Source organism: Capra hircus, chromosome 29 (assembly GCF_001704415.2).
Source record: "Capra hircus breed San Clemente chromosome 29, ASM170441v1, whole genome shotgun sequence".
NCBI classification, from domain to species: Eukaryota; Metazoa; Chordata; class Mammalia; order Artiodactyla; family Bovidae; genus Capra; species Capra hircus.
The window spans coordinates 44,469,075-44,490,420 of NC_030836.1; the positions used below are offsets into that span (position 1 = coordinate 44,469,075).

The 21,346-nt window shown below is 56.4% G+C and overlaps 1 protein-coding gene across 2 annotated transcripts; it reads left to right on the forward strand.

Moving 5' to 3' along the window:
- Nucleotides 772-17,008, forward strand: SART1 (squamous cell carcinoma antigen recognized by T-cells 1). Of its 2 annotated transcripts, XM_018043359.1 has the most exons (20): nt 772-1,180; nt 3,206-3,263; nt 3,643-3,698; nt 4,241-4,367; nt 4,486-4,591; nt 4,842-4,919; nt 5,026-5,125; nt 5,216-5,358; nt 5,485-5,691; nt 6,359-6,483; nt 6,560-6,693; nt 6,773-6,906; nt 12,457-12,627; nt 12,786-12,896; nt 13,203-13,290; nt 13,766-13,856; nt 13,933-14,068; nt 14,445-14,534; nt 14,637-14,758; nt 14,850-17,008. In XM_018043359.1, the coding sequence occupies exons 1-20, from the start codon at nt 868-870 to the stop codon at nt 14,866-14,868; spliced, it is 2,409 nt and encodes an 802-aa protein (XP_017898848.1). In that variant the 5' UTR covers nt 772-867; the 3' UTR covers nt 14,869-17,008. The 2 variants fall into 2 exon arrangements, with proteins under 2 accessions (XP_017898848.1, XP_017898849.1); XM_018043360.1 differs by lacking the exons at nt 772-1,180; nt 3,206-3,263 and having other exon boundaries at nt 4,200-4,367.

Consider the following 21,346-nt stretch of genomic DNA (forward strand, 5'->3'; position numbering starts at 1 on the left):
GGAACGCCCAGTCCTGTGGGGGAGGGGGCGGGCCTTTAAAAGGGCGCATAATCACACCCTAACAGATGGGCTGGCAGATCGAGCAACTGGCAAGTGGGGGTGTCAGGAGGAATTGTGTGAACTGAGCTTTTAACTACAAGTTACAATCTCCTCAAAGGAAAAGAAAAAGAAAAGCTCACACACACACACGGATGTGCCAAATTTTGCATTCGATTTCAGGGGGTTTACAGATACACAGAAGCTCAACTCGACCTCTGGGGCAGTCGCAGAGCTCAGGTTAAAAACCCAATCCAAGGAGCGTGGCAAGGCAGCGTTGGCAGACAATACTAGATGTAGGGGTTGGAAGGAAGCTGGACTGTGGAGCTGGGGGCCTCGGGAGAACATGCTACGTCGTTTAACACCTGATGGAGCCACGACCCGAGGCAGTACACTAGGAGGACGCCACTGGAGAGGTGGACCCTGCCCAGAGACAGTCCGTGAGCCAGTGAACATCCGTAATTGAGGGTGTGAAAGCGGAGGGAAGCCGGGAAGGGGCTTCCAGCTCTGGCGATCCTGGCTTGGATGGTCCCTAGGTCCCATTCTGGGATACTGTCTTCCCCAGACCCAGTCGCGAACCTTGAGGCGCGCATGCGCAGTCGGCCCCCCGGCTCAAAGACCGCTACCCCGGCTCGGCTGGCTGCGACTGCGCAGTCGGGTTCAGATCCTGGCCTTCCCATGAGCCTTTGGGGCGGGCTTCGAGGCAAACGACGGAAGCAGCCGCTCTTGGTTTCCGGCAACAGGACACCGGCTGTCGGGCGACCCGGAAGTGTTCCCATTTTGCGTCGTCGGGGCTCGGCGGCGGCCGGGCTCGGGGTTAGACAGACCACCATGGGGTCGTCAAAGAAGCACCGCGGGGAAAAGGAGGCGGCAGGAACTACAGCAGCGGCCAGCACCGGGGGCGCTACCGAACAGCCGCCTAGGCACCGGGAGCACAAAAAACACAAGCATCGGAGCAGCGGCGGCGGCAGTAGCGGCGGCGAACGACGGAAGCGAAGCCGAGAGCGTGGGAGCGAGCGCGGGAGCGGGCGGCGCGGGGCCGAAAATGAGGCCCGCAGCAGCACGCACGGGCGGGAGCGCAGCCAGACAGAGCCCTCCGAGCGGCGCGTGAAACGGGAGAAGCGGGATGATGGCTACGAGGCCGGTGAGGGGCCTGTGCAGGGGGCGGGGCGACCGGAGGTGCCCCGGGTATGTGGGCTCTGGGTATGGAGGCCGAGCGCACCAGGCCGAGGCATCCTTTGGCTTTTTCGTCAGCGCTTTCTAAAGGGTCTTCCTATGGCTATTTGGGACTGAAGGTTGTCTTTCTCTGTTAAACTCTCTGAGGGTAGAGATTTTCTTTGTTTTCCTCACGACCCCTCCCTGAATGTGTTGAATGAATGAAGCGATGGCAGCATGTGCAGAGGCAAGAACAAACGTGTTCTCAAAGTTGTGTAGAGTTCATAGGAGAGACAGCAGTCTGTAAGAGAGACACGGTTCTGAACACTAAGGGCCGTATAGGCCCTGTTAGGAAATTGAAACTTGTTTTGAGAGGAAGCCATGAATTTGAACTGACGAGTGAGTTGAACACATTCATATTTTGCAAAGATCTGGGAGAAGGGCAGTAGAGACTGGAGGTGAGATGAAGGCTGATGGTGGCCTGCACCGAGGCATTAGCCATGGGATGGAGAGACGTGCACAGATTGGAGAGGTGTTTTGGAGGAGGAGGTCATGGAGCTTAGCATTTGGATGAGGGCTGGAAAGAGAAGAAGGAATTGAGGGTGTGTCTTGAATTTTGACTTGAGCAATTAGTTGAGTGGTAGTGATCTCTGCTGATGTTATCCTGGTGGTTCAGTGGTAAAGAATCTGCCTGCAGTGCAGAAGACAAAAGAGACAAGGGTTCTATCCCTGGGTTGGGACGATCCCCTGGAGGAGGGCATGGCATCCCACTCCAGTATTCTTGCCTGGAGAATCCCATAGACAGAGGAGCCTGGAGAGCTACAGTCCACAGGGTGGCAAAGATTTGGACACAACTGAAGTGACCGAAGCACGCATGCACAGTGCTGTCGACTGAATTTCAGGAGTTTGGAAGAGAAACAGATTTTTGGAGGGAGACAACCGAATTCTGTTTTGGAGAGTGTTGAATTTTATGTGCATGGAGAAACTCAGGGCTTGGGCTGGATAGAGCAGTTTGGGAATCATGAGTGTTTAGGTGGCATATGAAGTTCACTGAGAGACTAGGAGTAGGAAGCCTACTGGTAGGAGAACCTGATAAATGCTAGTGTTTTAGTATTACGCTGAGCAGGAGGCTACGAAAAAAGGAGGTAGGCTATCCCCCAAAACAGGAAAACCATAGAATCTTGTGTCAGGGGATCTGTGGGAGTGATCATCTGTGTCACACACTGCTGGAGACCAGATGAAAACCAGAGCTGAAAAGAATCCTTGGGGTTTTGAAATAAGGAGGCTGGTGATCTTGGAGAGAGCCTGGAGTGGTTGGGATTCAGAGTTCAAGTGGGATAAGGTACAGAGGTAGGTTGTGAGGCGAACATGCTGGAACGATGAGCTGTGGTGGCACCTGGTAGGGGCAGCTCCATCTGAGTCCGAATCTGACTTCTGCGTGTGGTGTTCAGTGAAGTCACTTGCTGTTTGTGAGGTGAGTAGAGGATGTCCTAAATGCTCCTGTATCTCAGTGATCTCAGCAACATTACAGAAGAGGCTCCAATAAGTATATTTCTTCACTGCGTGAATTACACAGAGGGCATAGTTATGCTGCCAAGACGGTCCCGACCCTGTGAGGAGAAGCAGGTCCAGAAATGACTGTGGCCGTGTTGTGCAGAGGAGAGCAGTTCATGCTGATTAGTAATGGAGCAGGACTCCAGGGAGGAAGTGGGGTCTGATAGGATTTTGTTAACAGCCTGAGGCCAGAGAAGGCAGTGTAGGTTGAAAGCACAGGATACCCAAAAGTGGAGAGGTGGCAAAGTGAAGGATGTAGAAAGCTGGACCCTTTGGATCAGGAAAGGAAGGTGTGGGGAGAAGCAGCGTTCTCAGAGCCTGGGACTCGGATGGAAGGAGCTCCTGGTTGGGGGGAAGCAGGCCGAGGTGCTGACCTCGTCTTCGGCCCTGCACCTGGAGCCAGGGCTGCGGCTCCTGGGCTCAGTGCTCTGCCCCTGAGCCTTGCTGCTTCTTGTTCCAGCTGCCAGCTCCAAAACTAGCTCAGGCGATGCCTCGTCACTCAGCATTGAGGAGACCAAGTAAGTTCTGTCTCCTTTTCATTTCTGTGTTTTCTTGTGGGACAAGCAGCTTCTGGGGTAGCTGTCTGGGGAGGCTTTCACGTAGTACATGTTCTGATTGAAGTTGGAAGTGTCACGTAAATCATCCTAGCCAACCAGCTGAGTTCCCGAAGTGGACTCTGAGGCCCAGGAGAGCATGGCCTTGCCCTGGCTAGGGGGCAGGCCAGGCCTTCCGCCTAATTGGGAGGCCGGTGCTCTTCCCACTGCTGGGTCAGGCCCTAGGTTTGAGACCCTTCGGACCACTCAGTCCCTTCCTGTTTTCTCCCCCTCTTTGTCCAGAAATGCATTTGGTGCCCCCATTTCTTGGACAGCTCGTAACACTTGTATCTCTTGTCCTCAGTAAACTCCGGGCAAAGTTGGGGCTGAAACCCTTGGAGGTCAATGCCGTCAAGAAAGGTGAGTGTGGGGCTGAGGGTGATGGGAGGGAGGGCATTTGGGATCAAGAAGCGAGGCCATCTGGAGGGATTTTTGAAGAAAGTGGGGTTGGAGTGCAGGTCAGCACCCCTCAGTGGTCCTGTGTGGGTGCTGGCTGTGGCCTTGGGGCTTCCTTGCTGCTGTGATGGGGTCTGGGACTCAGCTGCTTGTTTAAGCTTGAGCAGTTGACGTGGCAGCCTCAGTATGGCTGCGAGGTAGCGTTAAAGGGACCAAGAGATGTGCACAGTGCTGCAAACTCATCTGCGCTGTGCACGTGTTGGGTTTTTTTTGTTTCGGTTTGGTTTTTTAAAGTATGACCAGAGGGGCTTTGGAAGGCATGGAGGGTCCCGTCTTCTTGGGGGGGATGTGGGAATGTGGGGTTGCCGGGGATCAGGAGGCAGAGGATTCTTCCCTTGCTTCTGGCTTCTCTGGCCCCCTGAGCGGGACGGGGCAGCGTGAGTGGCTCCCTCCTTTCCCCACCAGCCTTGGGCAGGCATAGCCTCACGCCTGGGCCTCCCTTCCAGAGGCGGGCACCAAGGAGGAGCCCGTGACTGCCGATGTCATCAACCCCATGGCCTTGCGACAGAGAGAGGAGCTGCGAGAGAAGCTGGCAGCTGCCAAAGAAAAGCGCATCCTGAACCAAAAACTGGGGTGAGGGTCCCCGCCAGGTGGGCTCAGGCAGGGTCTGAGGAGGCACCCCGGAGATCTGGAGTCGTGGTGGGGGGAGCAGGAGCTGGTTCTCCAGAGGATCTTTCTCCTCTGTCTTCAGGAAGATTAAGACCCTGGGGGAGGATGACCCCTGGCTGGACGACACCGCGGCCTGGATCGAGAGGAGCCGGCAGCTTCAGAAGGAGAAGGACTTGGCAGAGAAGAGGGTGAGGTGCTGGGAGTCACCCAGTGCCTCTGGTGGCCTGATGGCTGGGGGGCCACAGACAGGCCGTGGGGACGTGAGGTGGGGGCTCAGAGCAGTGGGAGGCCTGTGCTCAGTGGCGCCTGCATTGGGTTCTCAGCAGCTTGCTTGTTTAGGTCTGTGCTTTTTGCATCCCCACTTAGTAAGGCCCCACATCTTCCGGTGATCCAGAACAGCTTGAGGTCATAGGTCACCGCCCCGTCCCTGTCCTGTAGGCCAAGCTGCTGGAGGAGATGGACCAGGAGTTTGGTGTCAGCACCCTGGTGGAGGAAGAGTTTGAGCAGAGGCGGCAGGTGAGGCTGTGGCAGCTGCAGGGAGGGGCCGGGAAGGCTGCTGTCCCAGGTGCTGGGATCCCTGGGCGGCGTCCAGACTGGGCTGTACTTTCTGCCCCATCTCTAGGACCTGTACAGCGCCCGGGACCTGCAGGGCCTCACCGTGGAGCATGCCATCGATTCCTTCCGCGAGGGGGAGACGGTGATCCTCACCCTCAAGGACAAAGGTGGGTTGCACTGGGCAGTCTGGCTAGGGGCCCAGGCCCTGCGGGTGGAGGGCGCGTGACCGGCTGCCGCCTGCTCCACTCCGTCTGCAGGAGTGCTGCAGGAGGAGGAGGATGTGCTGGTGAACGTGAACCTGCTGGACAAGGAGCGGGCGGAGAAAAACGTGGAGCTGCGCAAGAAGAAGCCCGACTACCTGCCGTATGTGGAGGACGAGAGCGTGGACGACTTGGCCCAGGCAGGCCGGCAGCGTGGGCACCGGGCAGCGGGTGTTGGCGGCAGGCGGGTGGTTTGGGAGGAGATGGTAGCTCTGTGGCTATTCAGAAGCCAGACTGCATTCCAACCTGTCCTTCTTGCCTTGCAGCACAAACCTCGCTCTATCCTGTCCAAGTACGACGAGGAACTCGAAGGCGAGCGGCCGCAGTCCTTCCGACTGGAGCAGGGCGGCGTGGCTGACGGCCTCCGGGAGCGGGAGCTAGAGGAGATCCGTGCCAAGCTGCGGCTGCAGGCCCAGTCCCTGAGCACGGTCGGACCACGACTTGCCTCTGAGTACCTCACACCAGAGGAGATGGTGAGTCCTGAGGTCTTCGTCCAGACCTGCCCCTCCCTCTCCTCAGGGGCCACAGGCTGCCAGAAGGCACTAGGAGGGGAATCGGGTAATCGCATGGTACTTGGTCCCTGTGGATGAGCAGTAACCGGCAGCCCCAAGGAGGCAGCCGGTGTAGACAGAACAAGGACTGTGAGCCAGGTGCCCCTGAGCTGGTGGGCAGGCTCTGCCACATCGCCAGCCTGTGCCTGGGGTGTCATTTAACTGTGAGCCTGAGGCTCCTCCTCTGAAATGGGGGTGGCAGGAGCCCCCTCACGGGGACCATTCCAAGGGCTGGTGGTGGTCTGGTAAGCGGCTGTTTTGTAGGGTGTCACCTTTGGGCTGCTGTGTGGACACGCAGGTAGACCTCTGGCTCAGTAGGTTGCTTGCCTCTGTGGTTGAGAGCAAGACTCTGGAACCAGTCTCGGGGGATTTCACTGTCCTGGCTCTCCTGCTTAGGAGCTGGTGGCTTTGCACAAGATACTTAATCTCTTGCTGCCTTAGTTGTCCTCATCTCACAGATGGGATGATGGTTACTCACGTCTCACTCACGTGTGTGAACTGCTGCATAGCAGCAAGCAGCGTCCACTCTTGTGGGCTTGTGCCGCCTGCCTCTCCCTGCCCTCACGTCTCTTCTCTCTCCTCCTTTCAGGTGACGTTTAAAAAGACCAAGCGGAGGGTGAAGAAGATCCGTAAGAAGGAGAAGGAGGTGATCATGCGGGCCGATGACCTGCTGCCACTTGGGGACCAGACTCAGGATGGGGACTTCGGTTCCAGGTGGGCTGGGAGACGGCTGGGTGTGGGGGCCGGGCCGGCCCTGGGGCCAGCCTCACAGAGAAGCCTCTGCCCGCAGACTGCGGGGCCGGGGGCGGCGCCGGGTGCCTGAGGCGGATGAGGAGCCCCAGGAGGAGGGGGAGAAGGAGCCCGTGCCTCAGCCGCCACCGTCAGATGACACCCGCGTGGAGAACATGGACATCAGTGATGAGGGTAAGGGCCCGGCCTGTGGGGTGGGGGACCCGAAGAGCCAGGCGGTGGTCTGAGCGGGCGTCTCCTGTGTCTCCCCCAGAGGAGGGCGCCGTGCCACAGTCTGGGTCCCCGGAGGTGCTGGAGGAGGACGAGGCGGAGCTGGAGCTGCAGAAGCAGCTGGAGAAGGGGCGCCGCCTGCGGCAGCTGCAGCAGCTACGGGACAGTGGCGAGAAGGTGAGGGGGCTCCGGGGGTTGGACGCGGGCGGGCGCTGGGGCCCACGTGACAGGTGCGTCTGTGGCCGCTTGTCCTGGGGGGCACGCGGTCCCACGCCGTCACAGGCGGTCCCCGTGTTCCGGTCTGCACCCTCTCTGTGTTCCACGTCGTGTTACTGGTGGGTTTCTAGGTTTTTGCCGTGCTTTCACTGTGGGATGCTTTAGCGCTTCGTTGTTTGCATCTTCTTTCCTTCTGGGCTCTGTGTTGCCTCGCTGTGAGTGAGGCGTCATCCTAGAGCTGGGAAGTCACTGGGGGAAAGGACAGCCAAGGGCTCCTCTGATTTTCATGGGGCAGAAATGGCAGTGACCTGTGAACACGAGCAAGCTGAGTGGTCTCTGCTGGTGGCGGCTGTGCAGACAACACAGGAGCAGCCGGAGGTTGATCTCTTAGGTCCAGGGTTTGGGGAAGACCTTTCGGGGGAGCCTTCTGAGCTGAGACTGAAATGACACAGTGGAGTCTGCCTTGCCCAGATTCAGAGTGGACAGGCATTCAGGCCACGGGGACAGCAGATGTCCTTTGGCAAGATGACCTTAGAATGTGTGAGGACCACGTGGGCTGGAGCAGAGGAAGGGAACGAGGGTGTGAGCTGAGGTGGAGAGTTGAGTGGGGGCTTGAGACTGTGGTCATTGCTGGCCCTTCCGGAGCACTGATATGTGCCAGGCACTGCTTAAGTGCTTTGTGTGTGGGTTCACTTAATCCTCACAGCAGCACTAGGAAGAAGGCTCTGTTATCTCCTTTTTATAGATGAGAAAACTGAGGTACAGCGGTGGTAGGCAAGTTGCCCAAGATCACATGACTGGGAGATGGCCGAGCACAGCCTGGCTCCAGAGCCCACACTTTAACCCTGCACCTCCCACCGAGAGAGACTGTGGGCCCGGAGACAGGCTGCAGCAGCAAACCCGGGGTGCCCACCGCGTGGGTAGAGCAGCAGGGAGCCACCGGACTGAGGCCTCCCTGAGCCAGGGAGGGAGCACTTCAAACAGTGTTGAGGAGCAGATCAGATTTGGCCCTGATGGAGACAGTGCCACTGTGGAGACGGTAGCATCGAGAGGGTTGAGACGAGCTGGGGCTGGAGGAGGAGGGGCCGTGGGATGATTCCTTAGCCCAGGAGGGGGCGCGCTTTGTTCACGGGGCCAGGAAGCAAATATCTGAGGCTCAGGGTTCCGCCTCTCCAGCTAGGGTAGCCGGGGGCGGGGCCGAGCGCCAGTGCGACTTGGTGTACAAGGGTGGGGTGGGGGGGATACAGCTTGCCCACCCCTCCTCTAAAGAGAATGAGGAAATGGGTCAATAGCTGAAGAGGGCACGAGGTGAAGGAAGTTTTTCCTTTTTTGTAGTTAATGAGGTATAGCGTTAATATTTAAAAGTTATGCTCCAGAGTCATAGAGTTCATGGCTGAAAGGATCATGCCGGTTATGTGACCCAGTGGGATTCATCAAGGTTGGATTTTCTACTTGCCGGGCCGTTTTCTGAAATGGGGTAGACTAGGATAGGAGAAGGCCATGGCACCCCACTCCAGTACTCTTGCCTGGGAAATCCCATGGATGGAGGAGGCTGGTGGGCTACAGTTCATGGGGTTGCGAAGAGTCAGACACGACTGAGGGACTTCACTTTCACTTTCCACTTTCATGCATTGGAGAGGGAAATGGCAACCCACTCCAGTGTTCTTGCCTGGAGAATCCCAGGGACGGGGGAGCCTGGTGGGCTGCTGTCTATGGGGTCACACAGTCGGACACGACTGAAGCGACTTAGCAGCAGCAGCAGCAGGATAGGAACGAGTGTGGGCAGGAAAGTGAGTGTTTGCTTTCGATTGAGTTAGGTTTGAGATGACTCCTCACTGGAGGTGATTGATGCTGAATAGGCAGTTGGATGTATGACCTTGAACTTCATATATATACTCGAGAGAGACTGAGATGGAAGCATGGAAGTCAGTGTGTAGATGGGGTTTATACCAGAGGACTGGGTGGGATCACCGGGCGTGAATGTAGATGAGGAGAAGGTAAGGCTCCAGGCGAGGAGGGAGAGGAGGGGTGCCTTCCTGGAAACCATGTGAAGACCGGTCTGGAGGGAAGGTGTAAGCAGTGGTGACGCAGACTCGGGAGGGTTCTGATATCCGGAGGATGGGAGCTGGCCGTGGGGTCAGCCAGCACGGAGGTCACTGATGCTCCGGTCTAAGGTTGGCTCGGTGGGGTGGTGGGAAACGGGGGCCAGATCACACAGGTGTTAGCAAGGTTGCTGGACATGAGATTGGTAGGTGAGAGTTCACTCTGTTTCTAAGAGATGGAGAATGTAATTTTAAAAAGACACCATTCATGAAAGCAGTATAGATAATGAAGTAACGTGGGTCAACAATAGAAGGCATTATGGATAATGAATAATCACCTTAGCAACAAAGTTAAAAGGAATGAAAGAGATGCAAGATCTCTAAGAGGAAAATCATAGTCCATTTTTGAAAGGTATTAAACAGGACATGTTTTAGTTACCCAGGGCTGCCATGACAAAACACCGCAGACCGGGTGGCTGAAACAGCAGCAGTGTATTCCAGTACTTCTGGAAGCTTCAAGTTCAAGGTCAGGGTGTTGGCAGGTTTGCTGTCTTTCGAGGCCTCTGTCCTTGGCCTGTAGGTGGCCATCTTTCCACGATGTCCTCACATGGCCTTCCTTTGTGTGTAATTCCCTGGTGCCTCTGTCCTTACAAGGACACCAGCTTATTAGATTCGGGCCTACTCTTCAGACCTCATTTGACCTTTATTATCTCTAAAAAAGGCGTTGTCTCCAGGTACAGCCGCACTGGAGACAAGGGCTTCAATGTATGAATGTTTTGGGGGAGTCACAGTTCAGTCTGTAATAACCATATTAATGGATAAAAGTAATGTTGTAAAGATGTCTGTATCCTCACAGTTCCAGTAGAAATCCCAGTAGGTTTTTGTGGAACCTGGCAAAGTGATTCTAAAATTTACACAGAAGATCAAAGGGCCCCAAATAGCCAAGACCCTCAGACCAATCAGGTGGTAGGATTTGCTGTAATAGATACCTAGTCTTTTTGTTGTTCAGTCGCTAAGTCGAGTCCGACTCTTTGGCAACCATGTGGACCATAGCCCACCAGGCTCCTCTGCCCGTGGAATTTCCCAGGCAACAATACGGAAGTGGGGTGCCATTTCCTTCTCCAGGGGTTCTTCCCAATCTAGAGATCGAACCCACACTTCCTACTTGAGAGGCAGATTTTTTACCACTGAGCCATTGGGAAGCTACTTCCAAGTCTTTAGACAGTTGTAATTGAGGCCCTGTGATATTGGGGGCATTAAATGTGGCCCCCACACCCCAGAAACAGACTCCTGCCATACGACACGACGTGGCCCAGTGTGAAAGGAGCTCAGCTAGGTAAGCGGTGTCAGGACAATCAGTTATCTGTTTGGAAAAATGTGAAATGCGGTTTGTACCTCATACCTTGTGCAGAAATTCACTTAAAAGGTTAAGAACTTGAAATTAAAAACTTAATATTTGAGAAAAGCGTGAAGAATTTTATGACTGTGGTAGTGGTTCAATTGTGTTAAAATACCCATAGGATTTATCATCTTACCCGTTTTTAGGTATAAGGTTCTGTGGTGTCAAATATATTCACCTTGTGTGCAGCATTTAACTAGTTAGAAATTAAAAACTTGATTTTCATTTAAAAACTTAGTTTTATTTTAAAGACACCATGAAGGGAACTTTCCTGGTGGTCCAGTGGTTAGGACACCCCACTTTCATTGCACAGGGTGCTGGTTTGATCCCTGGCCAGGGAACTAAGATCCCACCTGCCTTGTGGCACACCAAAAAAAGAAAAAGATGTCATGAAGAATGTGAAAAGATAGGCCAAACGAAGAAGGTATTTGTCCACGTGCAGAAGGGCATTTCACAGAGGTGCAAGGATGCATGACCCCTGAAACACAAGGTGAGGCCCAACCTGGGTAGCGGTGGAGGAAAGGTGAGCTGAAACGACAGATCAGGTCCCACCTGCCTCACTTGGCAAAAGTGTCAGGCTTGATAACGTCAAGTGTCCATGAGGATGTGGGGCAGCCAGAGTTCTTGTCCACACTTTGCAGGGGCATGTAAAGGAGTCTCATCAGTGGGGAGACACTGACAAGCCTTGTAGAGTGAGATCGCGTGTCTCAGCGGACCACACTCTGTGTGAATGCTCACGTCGGGTTGCGTTAGCTGTGCCGTTCGTGGTCCAGGGAGAGGCTGTCTTGGGTGCACTGGAGAACTCCACTGCGGTGCAGTCACAGCATGGGACGGGATCCTGTAGTGAAAAGCTGTTCAACTGCAGCCGCTTACGTCAAGACTGACCTTAAAACATATGCGTATACTTGAAAACATAGAATCAGACAGTGTGCTTCAGATTACGTAATGTTTGAAAAATGCATAACAGAACAACAGACTGTTCATGGGTGGGTCTGTATGTGCTAAACTGTGAAGGAAAGGCCGTGAATCGTGACCACAGGTATGTGGGGAGGAGGTCTCTGGGGCCTGAAAGGGTGTTCATAATGCTGTTCAGCCAGCTCATGGGGACATGCTGTTTGTTTGGTGGTGGTGATTTTTAAAAGCATACGCATGTGTTACAAGTAGCCTTTTTATGTGTAGGATGACATTTATTTAAAAACGTGATGTCATTCATGTAAGGAAAGGAGTGCAGAGGTGGACATGGAGACTGGAAACTTCTGTGATGAGTTTGCTGTCAGGGGCAGAGCAGGAGGGCTGTGGTGTTGCAAGAGGATTCTTCAAAGAGCAGAGAGGGTCTTCCCTGATGGTCCAGTGGCTAACACTCCGTGCTTTCCCTCAGGGGGTGCTGGTTCGCTCCCTGGTCTGGGAGCTAAGATCCCATATGCTCAGCCGCCAAAAATAACAGGGAAAAGGGGGGAAGATCCTAGACAGTCCCTGTGTGCTGGTGGGAGTGACACAGGACGGGGCATGGTGTCGGGAGCAGAGTTCTGGCGGCCCTCGGAGCCCTGCCCGGTGGGGTGGCCTGTGGTGGGCGCAGGGTCAGGCGTTGGCCATGAGGAGTGGGGTGGCAGGGTGGGTGGGTGGTGGTTTAGCGCTGGAAGCAGGGGCCAGGTCCACGGAGCATCCAGCCTGTGCAGGGCCGGGGTTCCAGGGGGAGGGATGTTTGCTTGAGTCCTGAGCTGAGTCTGTCTGGGGAGGAGTGGGTGGTGGAGGAGGGGCGGGAGAAGGAAGGCGCGGGGTGCGAGAGTGAGCAGAGGAGGAGGCGCGACAGAGGCTCGGTCATGAGGGGCCATGCCAGATTCTGGATATTAATTCAGAGGGCAGTGGGGAGCCATCGCCGACTTCAGAGTGATGGAGCGAGATCAGTGCAGAGCAGACCAGGGGTCAGGGAAGAGGAGAGCGTGGTCTGGTCCGCTGTGGGTGGTGGGAATGGCATGCTGTTCTGCTGCCAGGGAGGGTGGTGGGTTCCTGGGTCTCCATGGCACCCCCCTAGAAACTTCTGGGTTTGCCCACAGCTGCTCCCTCCCCCAGGTGGTGGAGATTGTCAAGAGGCTGGAGTCTCGGCAGCGGGGCTGGGAGGAGGAGGACCCGGAGCGGAAGGGGGCCATTGTGTTCAACGCCACGTCCGAGTTCTGCCGAACTCTCGGGGAGATCCCCACCTACGGGCTGGCCGGCAACCGGGAGGACCAGGAAGAGCTCATGGTGGGTCCTCGGACAGCCCACCCCCAACACATTCCCCAGGCCTGCTCTGCTCTTGGGTGCCGGGGGTGGCGGCCCTGCCAGTCTCAGGAATAAGCCTCAGGGCTCAAGGGGGACGGGCTCGCCGGAGCCTGAACTGAGCCTGGTCATCTCTCCTCCAGGACTTTGAACGGGACGAGGAGCGCTCGGCCAATGGCGGCTCCGAGTCTGACGGGGAGGAGAACATGGGCTGGAGCACCGTCAACCTGGACGAGGAGAAGCAGCAGCAAGACGTGAGGAGGGCGAGGAGCTGGGCTGGGGGCTGGGGGCCGCTGCAGGCTGCAGGAGCCTGGTGGGGTGGGCACTGGGCTGGGGGCTTAGCTCTGCTCTCCCCACTGTGGGGCCGCCGTGTCTCAGAGCCCTGGGCTCCTCCTGCGTAAATGGGGTATACAGACCTGGTGGGGTGTTGTGGGTTAAATGAGGCGTCTTGTCGCGCAGGGCCTGGTACACAGCAAGGACCACAGTCCTGGGAGGGGTGACTGTCGGGCAGGAGGGTAGCCCACTTAGCACCCCCATCATTGTGTGCTCCGCCCCCCCAGTTCTCTGCCTCCTCCACCACCATCCTGGACGAGGAGCCCATCGTGAATAGAGGGCTGGCGGCCGCCCTGCTCCTGTGTCAGAACAAAGGTAAGAGGCTCGGGCTGCCCTGCGATGGCCTGGGTGCCGCCACGGAAGGCGGGCCAGGCAGCTGCCGCCCTCCGGCCCCCTGCCCCCTTCCTCCCCGCTGCCCCCGGGCCCGGCAGTTGCCATAGCCGCTGGCCTTTGTGCGCTGCTTCCCCCATGCTCAGTGCCTGTGCCCACACGTGCCCCAGCAGGCACCACTGCCCCTGGAGGCTCGGCCTCTCCTCTACAGGGAGCGGGAGGAGTGGCCGCAATCCAGGCGGTGGCGCAGAGACCTTGGCGTTAGGATCGTAGCTCTGCCGTGTACTGAGCCGGTGGCCCTGGACATGCACCTGACTTCTCTTGGGTCTCCGTTTCCTTTGTCTGCACGAGGGGACTGATGTCTCTCCCTTCCCACAGCACAGCTCGGAGGGTCCCTCAGGGGCCACCATGCTGTTGGGAGTGCTGGGCAGTCTGGGCTCTCACAGATTCCACCCCCCAGGGCTGCTGGAGACGACGGTGCAGAAGGTGGCCCGGGTGAAGGCGCCCAACAAGTCCCTGCCGTCGGCCGTGTACTGCATCGAGGACAAGATGTGAGTGCGGGCCCGGGGGCCGCGCCCTGGGAGCCCGGGTGCCGGGCAGTGCTGAGGCCCCGTGCGTCTCCCACAGGGCCATCGACGATAAGTACAGCCGGCGGGAGGAGTACCGCGGCTTCACCCAGGACTTCAAGGAGAAGGACGGCTATAAACCCGACGTGAAGATCGAGTACGTGGACGAGACGGGCCGGAAGCTCACACCCAAGGAGGTGAGCCGGGCCGCGCCCTGGAGTCTGGGCCAGGGGACTGTGGTGTCCATCGCTCGGGGGCATAGCGGTCCCCCCTTGCAGGCCTGGCAGGAGGGCGTCCTTGCCTGCCTGCCCTCTCCCCAGCGGCCCCCTGAGCTCTCAGCTGGTGGCAGCTGTCCACCTTTCTCTCCTCACATTCTTGGAGTCTGCTGCCCCCTCGCTCCAGCACATCCTTCCCTCTCTTCGGGGGCTCCCAGAGGGTGCCAGGGCCGGGGCCATCTCCCAGCCCCTTCCCAGGCTCACCGCCCCCACCTCGGCTCAGCCAGGGCTGGGGAGCCAGCACCCTCCCCTGCCCCAAGGGCTCCGGCAGCTCTAACAGGGTTCTGCCTGGTCACAGGCTTTCCGGCAGCTGTCCCACCGCTTCCACGGGAAGGGCTCCGGCAAAATGAAGACGGAGCGGCGGATGAAGAAGCTGGACGAGGAGGCGGTGGGTGCCCACGGGGAGGTGGCAGTGGCCTCGGGGGGTGTGGGGTTGGCGGGGACTGGGGCACTGGGGTGCTCCTGCCTTGCTGACTGGCCCGACCCACAGCTCCTGAAGAAGATGAGCTCCAGTGACACGCCCCTGGGCACCGTGGCTCTGCTGCAGGAGAAGCAGAAGGCCCAGAAGACCCCATACATCGTGCTCAGCGGCAGTGGCAAGAGCATGAACGCGTGAGTGGGGCGGTGTGCTGCCTGCGTGCATTGGGGAGCGGGGGCGGGGTCACAGCCGCTCTGCAGCCTCACGCTCCTCTTCTTTCCGCAGGAACACCATCACCAAGTGAAGCTGGCCTCCCTTCTGATCCCTCCCCCGACTTTAATATTAAATAAAGCTCCCTCCTTATTTTTTCCCCCTGGTCCTGGTGCAGGTTCCAGGGTCAGACCTGGGAGAAGGGCAGGCGGTGCCAGACAGAGCATGGGGGGCATTGCCCTCTGGCTCCGTCGTCACCTGTGTGACCTCAGGCAGTCACTGAACCTTTCTAAACGGCCTTAGTTCTGCCGTTTGTTTGACCAAAACACCTTTGCTTCATAGGGTGTCTTGCGGTGATTAAGTGAGCTCATTTCATTCACTCACCTGGAACGTGGAGGTGAGCAAGGCCCCTCAGAGGTGGCTTAGGGTCTGGCTTCTGCCAGGTGAGACCGGTTGTAGGTGACACAAACAACAGAGATGCAGGGAGGGAACTGGCCCGGCTCTGCCAAGGCAGTTCTCAGCCCACGCCGGGCCCCAGCCAGCCAGAGAGAAGCCAGCTGGTTCGCTTTCTCACCCTCGCCTCCCCCAGCCGCTCCTGGCATGGTCGTACCAGTCCTGGCTGTGCCTGTTAAATGTCGCACCTCACCCTCTCCAAGGCTGGCTTCTGGGTAAGAGTTGGGAGGTGTTTTAGAGGCTCAGTCACCACGGTCTCTCCCAGTCTCAGTGCCACAAGAATCACTGCTCACAGCCAGGATGGCCGCAGCAGGGTCTGGGGGCATCGCAGGCTCCTGTTGTCTACGTGGAGAGTGAGAGGCTCGGTTTCTCAGAGCACCCGCCTCTTGGGAACCTTGTCTGCTTAGCAGGGCAGGTGAGATTCCTCGGTGTGAACTCCGTGAGGGACAGTAAGAGCCTGAATCGAGGGAAAGGGGACAGCTGGCTCCGGTGGGAGTCAGACAAAACCAGCATCCCACCGCCCCCACCTCCACCCGAGTGCGTGGCAGATGGTTCACAAGATTTTTTTTTTTAATGAAAAAAAAAAGTGGATTAAAATAACCTTAGAAAATGTAAGAAAAGAACAGAAAAATGTAAACAAGGAACAAAATACAGTTGCCTTAACCCATTGCTTTTGATGACGGTTACTTCGTGGCAGCCCCACCCAGCACTGTCATGCCCTGCTTCAGCTTGTCTCCTTATCTTGGGGTCTGAGTTTGATTTAGTTTCCGCTTGGGCTTCTTCCTCGGGTTCCTCAGGGAGGGTCCCTGTGGGAAGCCTTGGCTGGGTCTAGGGTCTGGGGAATCTTGGTCTGTTTCTCCCAGAAGCTTGCGCGGCATGTCCGGTGTTGTGGATTGTCCTTGGCGGCGGAGCACCAGCTCTGGCCGAGCTCTTGTCGAAGCTCACACCTTACCCGCTGCAGCCTGTTAGGAAGCTGTTGCCATCATCAGAGCCACAAACGTCCAAGGTCGTGTCTAGAGCAGTGGTGGACCTGGGTGGAACTGACCAGCCGTGTCCCAGGGTGTCTCCTGACACTCTGACCTGTGACTGAGGGGACAGGCCCCCTCCAGGAGCCCTGCCTGGCTGGCAGTCTGTGGCGTCTCCCCTCCTGCGGCCTCTGGTCCCAGCCCTGTGCTTGTGCTTCTGTGCCTTGAGTCATGCTACCCCTACCTAGGCTGTGCTTGCCCACCTGATGGGGGCGGGGAGGCAGCAGGGAGTCAGTTCAGCTCCAGGGCTGGAGGAGCCAGCACCGAATCTTGTGAGGCCTGAACTGCCAGGGCCGGCAGAGCCCAGGGAGAAGGTGGGGACTGAGAAACGATGTCAGCCATGTGTGAGCCCAGCCCTCCAGGGCACCCAGGAAGAAGGATACTGATGCCTGCTCTCAAACAACCATCAGACTGCAGCTGCTCCCTCCAGTGAGCACGGGAGCGCTCAGGATGTGAAAAGCTGCAGGATGCTGGCCCTAGAGAGCTGAGGTGCGTACAAAAGGAATGATTTCAGTGAGCCCAGACTCCTGCGTCTTCTCATACATACAGAGAAGAGCACTAAATTCCTTGAGATACACAGTTTTAATTCACAAAAATTCTTTTGATGTTCAGACTACCTGCCCTTTGTTGCAAACTTCTATAAAACCTGACTCCTTCACCCCGCTTCCATGGAGCAATTCTCAGGGTTACTTGAGATGCTGTCTCCCAGGCTTGAAGTCCTAAAAATTCTCACTGAATAAAACATCTCAATTTTCAGATTGTGACTATTATGTAAGTCGCCAGGACCCACCAGTACTACTAAGCCCCTTGGGAACTGGGAGCAGTGATGCCTCCACTCAGGTTGGTGTGGGGGTCAGTGTGGTCTTAGCCAAGGCCTGGGGAGAGCCAGCTGGGCCACTGTCTTCAGGCAAATTACCGCTGACTACGTTCTATGTCAGACTTAGGGCTGGTGTAGAGTTGAAAACATTCACCTTCTCATTACTCCAGCAAATATTTACTGAGCGTCAGGGGTGCTAGGGCTGAGGAGGAGCAGAGCCAGACTGGCTGCCTGGGTCCTGAGGGTCTGATGGGTGAGCATCTGTGGAACAAGGACACCAGTGGGTGAGAAGGGGACGGGAGGGAGTCTGTGCTCTCAATGTGGCTCGTGCCTTCAAAAGGGCCTGGGGAGCCCAGCTTTAATTTCCAGAGGCCTGGACGGCTGCCTCTCCACTCCCAGCCATGTGGCATCCTTGCTAAGGCACCAAGGCCTGCCCAGGACCCCTTCCCTTGCTGTGGCTTTGTTCCCTCGCAGCCCCCAAGGAAGCCTGCCCTTCTGGGCCTGGTGATGGGAACCTCAGCCCAAAAGCCAGTGTCGGCTATGGCCTACAGGTAAAGCCGGGGCAGGATGGCCCTCCACCCCCAGGTGTCTTTATCCCTCTGGGCTGTGCCCACCCCCTGCCCAGGTCCGCTGAAGCCCATCGAGCCGCGGTGGCCCATCCTGCCCAGTGGCTCCTGCCAGCTCGTCCAGTTCTGTTTCCCCACGGGACGGGGAAGCTGTCCCCCACTCCCCTCAGGGTCCCTGCCTTCCCCGCCCCACACCCACTTCCGGCTGCCTGGTGAAGAAGCTGCCCCATCTCATCTGGGGCCCAGGCCAGGCCCCCTCCTGAGATGTGTCCTCTGACCCCTGAGAGTCAGTTCCTCAAGAGAAATAACCTTTAGGGTATACACATGTATCTGAGGAGGTTTATTGCAGGAATTGGCTCCCGTGACCATGCTGCTAAGTCATTTCAGTCGTGTCCGACTCTGTGCGACCCCATAGACGGCAGCCCACCAGGCTCCCCTGTCCCTGGGATTCTCCAGGCAAGGACACTGGAGTGGGTTGCCATTTCCTTCTCCAATGCGTGAAAGTGAAAGTGAAGTCGCTCAGTCGTGTCTGACTCTTCATGACCCCATGGACTCTAGTCTACCAGGCTCCTCTGCCCATGGGATTTTCCAGGCAAGAGTACTGGAGTGGGGTGCCATTGCCTTCTCCGCCCATGACCATGAGACGTTCCCGTATCTGCCATCTTCGAGCTGGACACCCAGGAAGGCTGGTGCTGTGAGTTCGGTTTGAGTTCAAAGGCCTGAGGATTGTGGACACCTGATGGCCCAGGGCGGGCGTCCCATCTGAGGCTGAGGGAGCCTGCCCTCCCCCACCTCTCTCCTCTTGGCCCTCTTGGTGGAGCGGGTGAGCCCACCTGCACTGGTGAGGGGGACCTGTATTCAATCTGCTGCTCCAAATGCTTTCTTCCAAACACGCCCTCCCAGACACACCAGAAATAACGTTTTACCAACTATCTAGGAACCCCTGAGCCCAGTTGATTAACTGGCTTAACTGATTAAGCCCACACAAGATTAACCATCACAGTGAATCACCTAAATTGGTCTAGAAAATTCCTCTTCAGCTTAAACAGAGTAGTTCCTCTTCTATACAAGTAACATTTCCTTTTTAAATTTTTTATTTTTGGCAGCACTGGGTCTTTGTGGCTGCCCTTGAGGGTCCTCCTTGTGGCATGCAGACTTAGTTGCCTGTGGCACGTGGGATCTCAGTCCCCTGACCAGGATCGATCGAGCCAGAGTCCCCTGCATTGGAAGTGTGGAGTCTTAGGCACTAGACTGCCAGGGAAGTCACCAGTCATATGTTTTTATTCTCCAGGACATTATCTTGACTTTTTTAAGAACTACCCCCTAATCAGACATCTTCATCAAGAATGAACTCTTTGTTCCTTTTTGCCTCTCAGATCTCTCCTCTGGAGTCATTTTCATTGTTTCTGAAGTTCATCTTCTAGAAGTTCTGTCTAGATGAGCTCTCATATTCTGCTGGTCTGAATGTCTTCATCTTGGTATGGGCTGGAGACGGCTGTGCTCGCTCACAGGGCTGCGGTGAGAGTCCAAGTCGCTCCCCCAGGGCCACTTCCGGAGTTGGAGTCAGCTTCACTGGGGGTCTCCACTCCTATGATCCCGGTGTTTCCCTCAATACCTGTTTTCCCGTCTGACTCCTAACGCACCAGATCCTGTCAATTCAGGCGACTCATCAAAGCCCCCTAGCCTGGTGCTCCAGGCCCCGTACCTGCCACCCCTAACACGACCCTGTCTAGTGCAGACATACCACGATACCTGCCCTTCTGCAGACCCCTGCCCCTTCCCTCGTCTACACCTGCTCGGGAGACAGTAAGCGGAGCAAACTTGCTGTGTCCTATGTGCTCCCCAGGAGGGCGAGGGAGGAGACAGGAGGAGACAGAACACGTCTGACCTGTCAGCCTTGGACAGAAAGGGAAAGCAAAGAAGGGGAGGACCTCCCCACAGAGGCCCCCTCCCCAAAGCTCTGTGGCCATGGACAGTAAACAGCCTGGTCAGACAGCTCACCCACTACTCTCCAAGTGCTCTTGAGCACGCACTCCAGTCTGTGCGCTGGAGGGTTGATGGACTAAAGCCTTGTAAGTGAAGTCCCCTCTGGGTGGTGGAGCTTACCAGCGGCCGACCAGTCACAGACGCTCTCGGACCCCTTGCACCCAGTTGGCCGTGGTCGTGTCACTGGATCGCATCATCCGAGTGACCTTTCAGGCTGTTGCAGCCAGGACCAGGGCTGACCTGCTGGCTGGGCATGCTTATTGTGCCCCTTGTTGGCAGTTTCCGTGAATGTTGACTGAATGTGGAGCCAGGAACTGATGACACCTCTCACTGTGGCCCAGCTCATGCAGTTTGAACCCCAAGGAAAAGAAAAGCACTCTTCTCCTACAACAGTTAATGAAAATGGTGTGGTAGCACTCTCTCCATGCTGAACCGCCTGGACTGGAGGGTTTCTGGTGCTCGTCGCTGTGAACAAGCAAAGGTTACATAATGAAGTGGATATTTTAGCATCATCAGAGGCTGTCCTAACAATAACCGAAGAAATTGTGACCACTCAGGAGACAGCCTTGATCATTGCTAACGGTTTATTCCTGTGTCACCAGGCGAGGTATGCCGTGTGCCTTGACACATTTCATAAGGATTCTGGATTCCCAGAGTACGTCATCCATGAATCACATGTGAGCACGAGCCACTGCCGGCGTCCCGCCCTCCCTCATGTCAATGCTCTTCTCAGTGGTTCGTGCTGAGAAGCTGCCTCACGTGCTCCTCAGACGTGGGAAGCAGAGACGGGCCTTGATTGAAGACAAAATCCAGGGTCCCTCAACCCCAGCAATTTCCTAGGGGGACATGTGGGCAATTACTAAGGACAAATTGCTGGCCTTTTCCTCCAACTACAAAGAGGCCCTGTACCAATGTGGCTTCTTTGCACACTGAAGGCTCTCCCACATTGAGAGCCTTTGTACTGGGTTATTGGACAAGGGACCAGTGTGCCGGGTGGGGCACGGTGGGGGACACCCTGACACTCAGCCCCATCTCCCTCAGACCCCAAGGAATTGTCTCAGCCATGGAAACTGGATTCCTCCAGCACTCAGTGGCCCCAGGCTTTCCATTCACAGATTTCCTCCTGCTGCTCAGCACACTGTAAAATCCCACACGTATCCCCTCAGCACAGAACAGGCCCCTGCGTGCTGGCCAGAGCTCAGTGGCCCCAGTCTGCTCACATGGGCAGGCCAGAAGCTAACACCCCAGGAGCAGCACTGCGACAAGAGCCCGGGGGTTGGTGGGAAAGGCTGCCTTGCTCCCAGGCGGCTGTTGCTCAAGCGCATTAGACAACGGATCCAGAGTTCTCTATAAAGGAAAGTTCCAGCACCGTCCACTGTGGTTTAACCTGCTAGAGAACTCAACCCGAGCTGAAATAAAGAACACAACAGACAGAATACGCAACGGAAGGGATACAGCTTAGGAATCAGTAAACTATAAGACCAGACTCAGAAAATCGTCAAAGAAGAAAGACTGAAGACACAAAAAATGTAAAAGAAAACCTAAGAGATGTGGGAGACAGTGAAGGGATGACATCGGAATAAGAGCAGTTCTAGAGAGACACAAACGTGGCGGGAGAAAATAATTGAAGAAATAATGGACACAAATCTCCTGGAATAACACAAACATGAAGCACACTGCACCAGAAGAGCTGAGCGCCAAAGAGAGAAGGAACAGCGCACACTT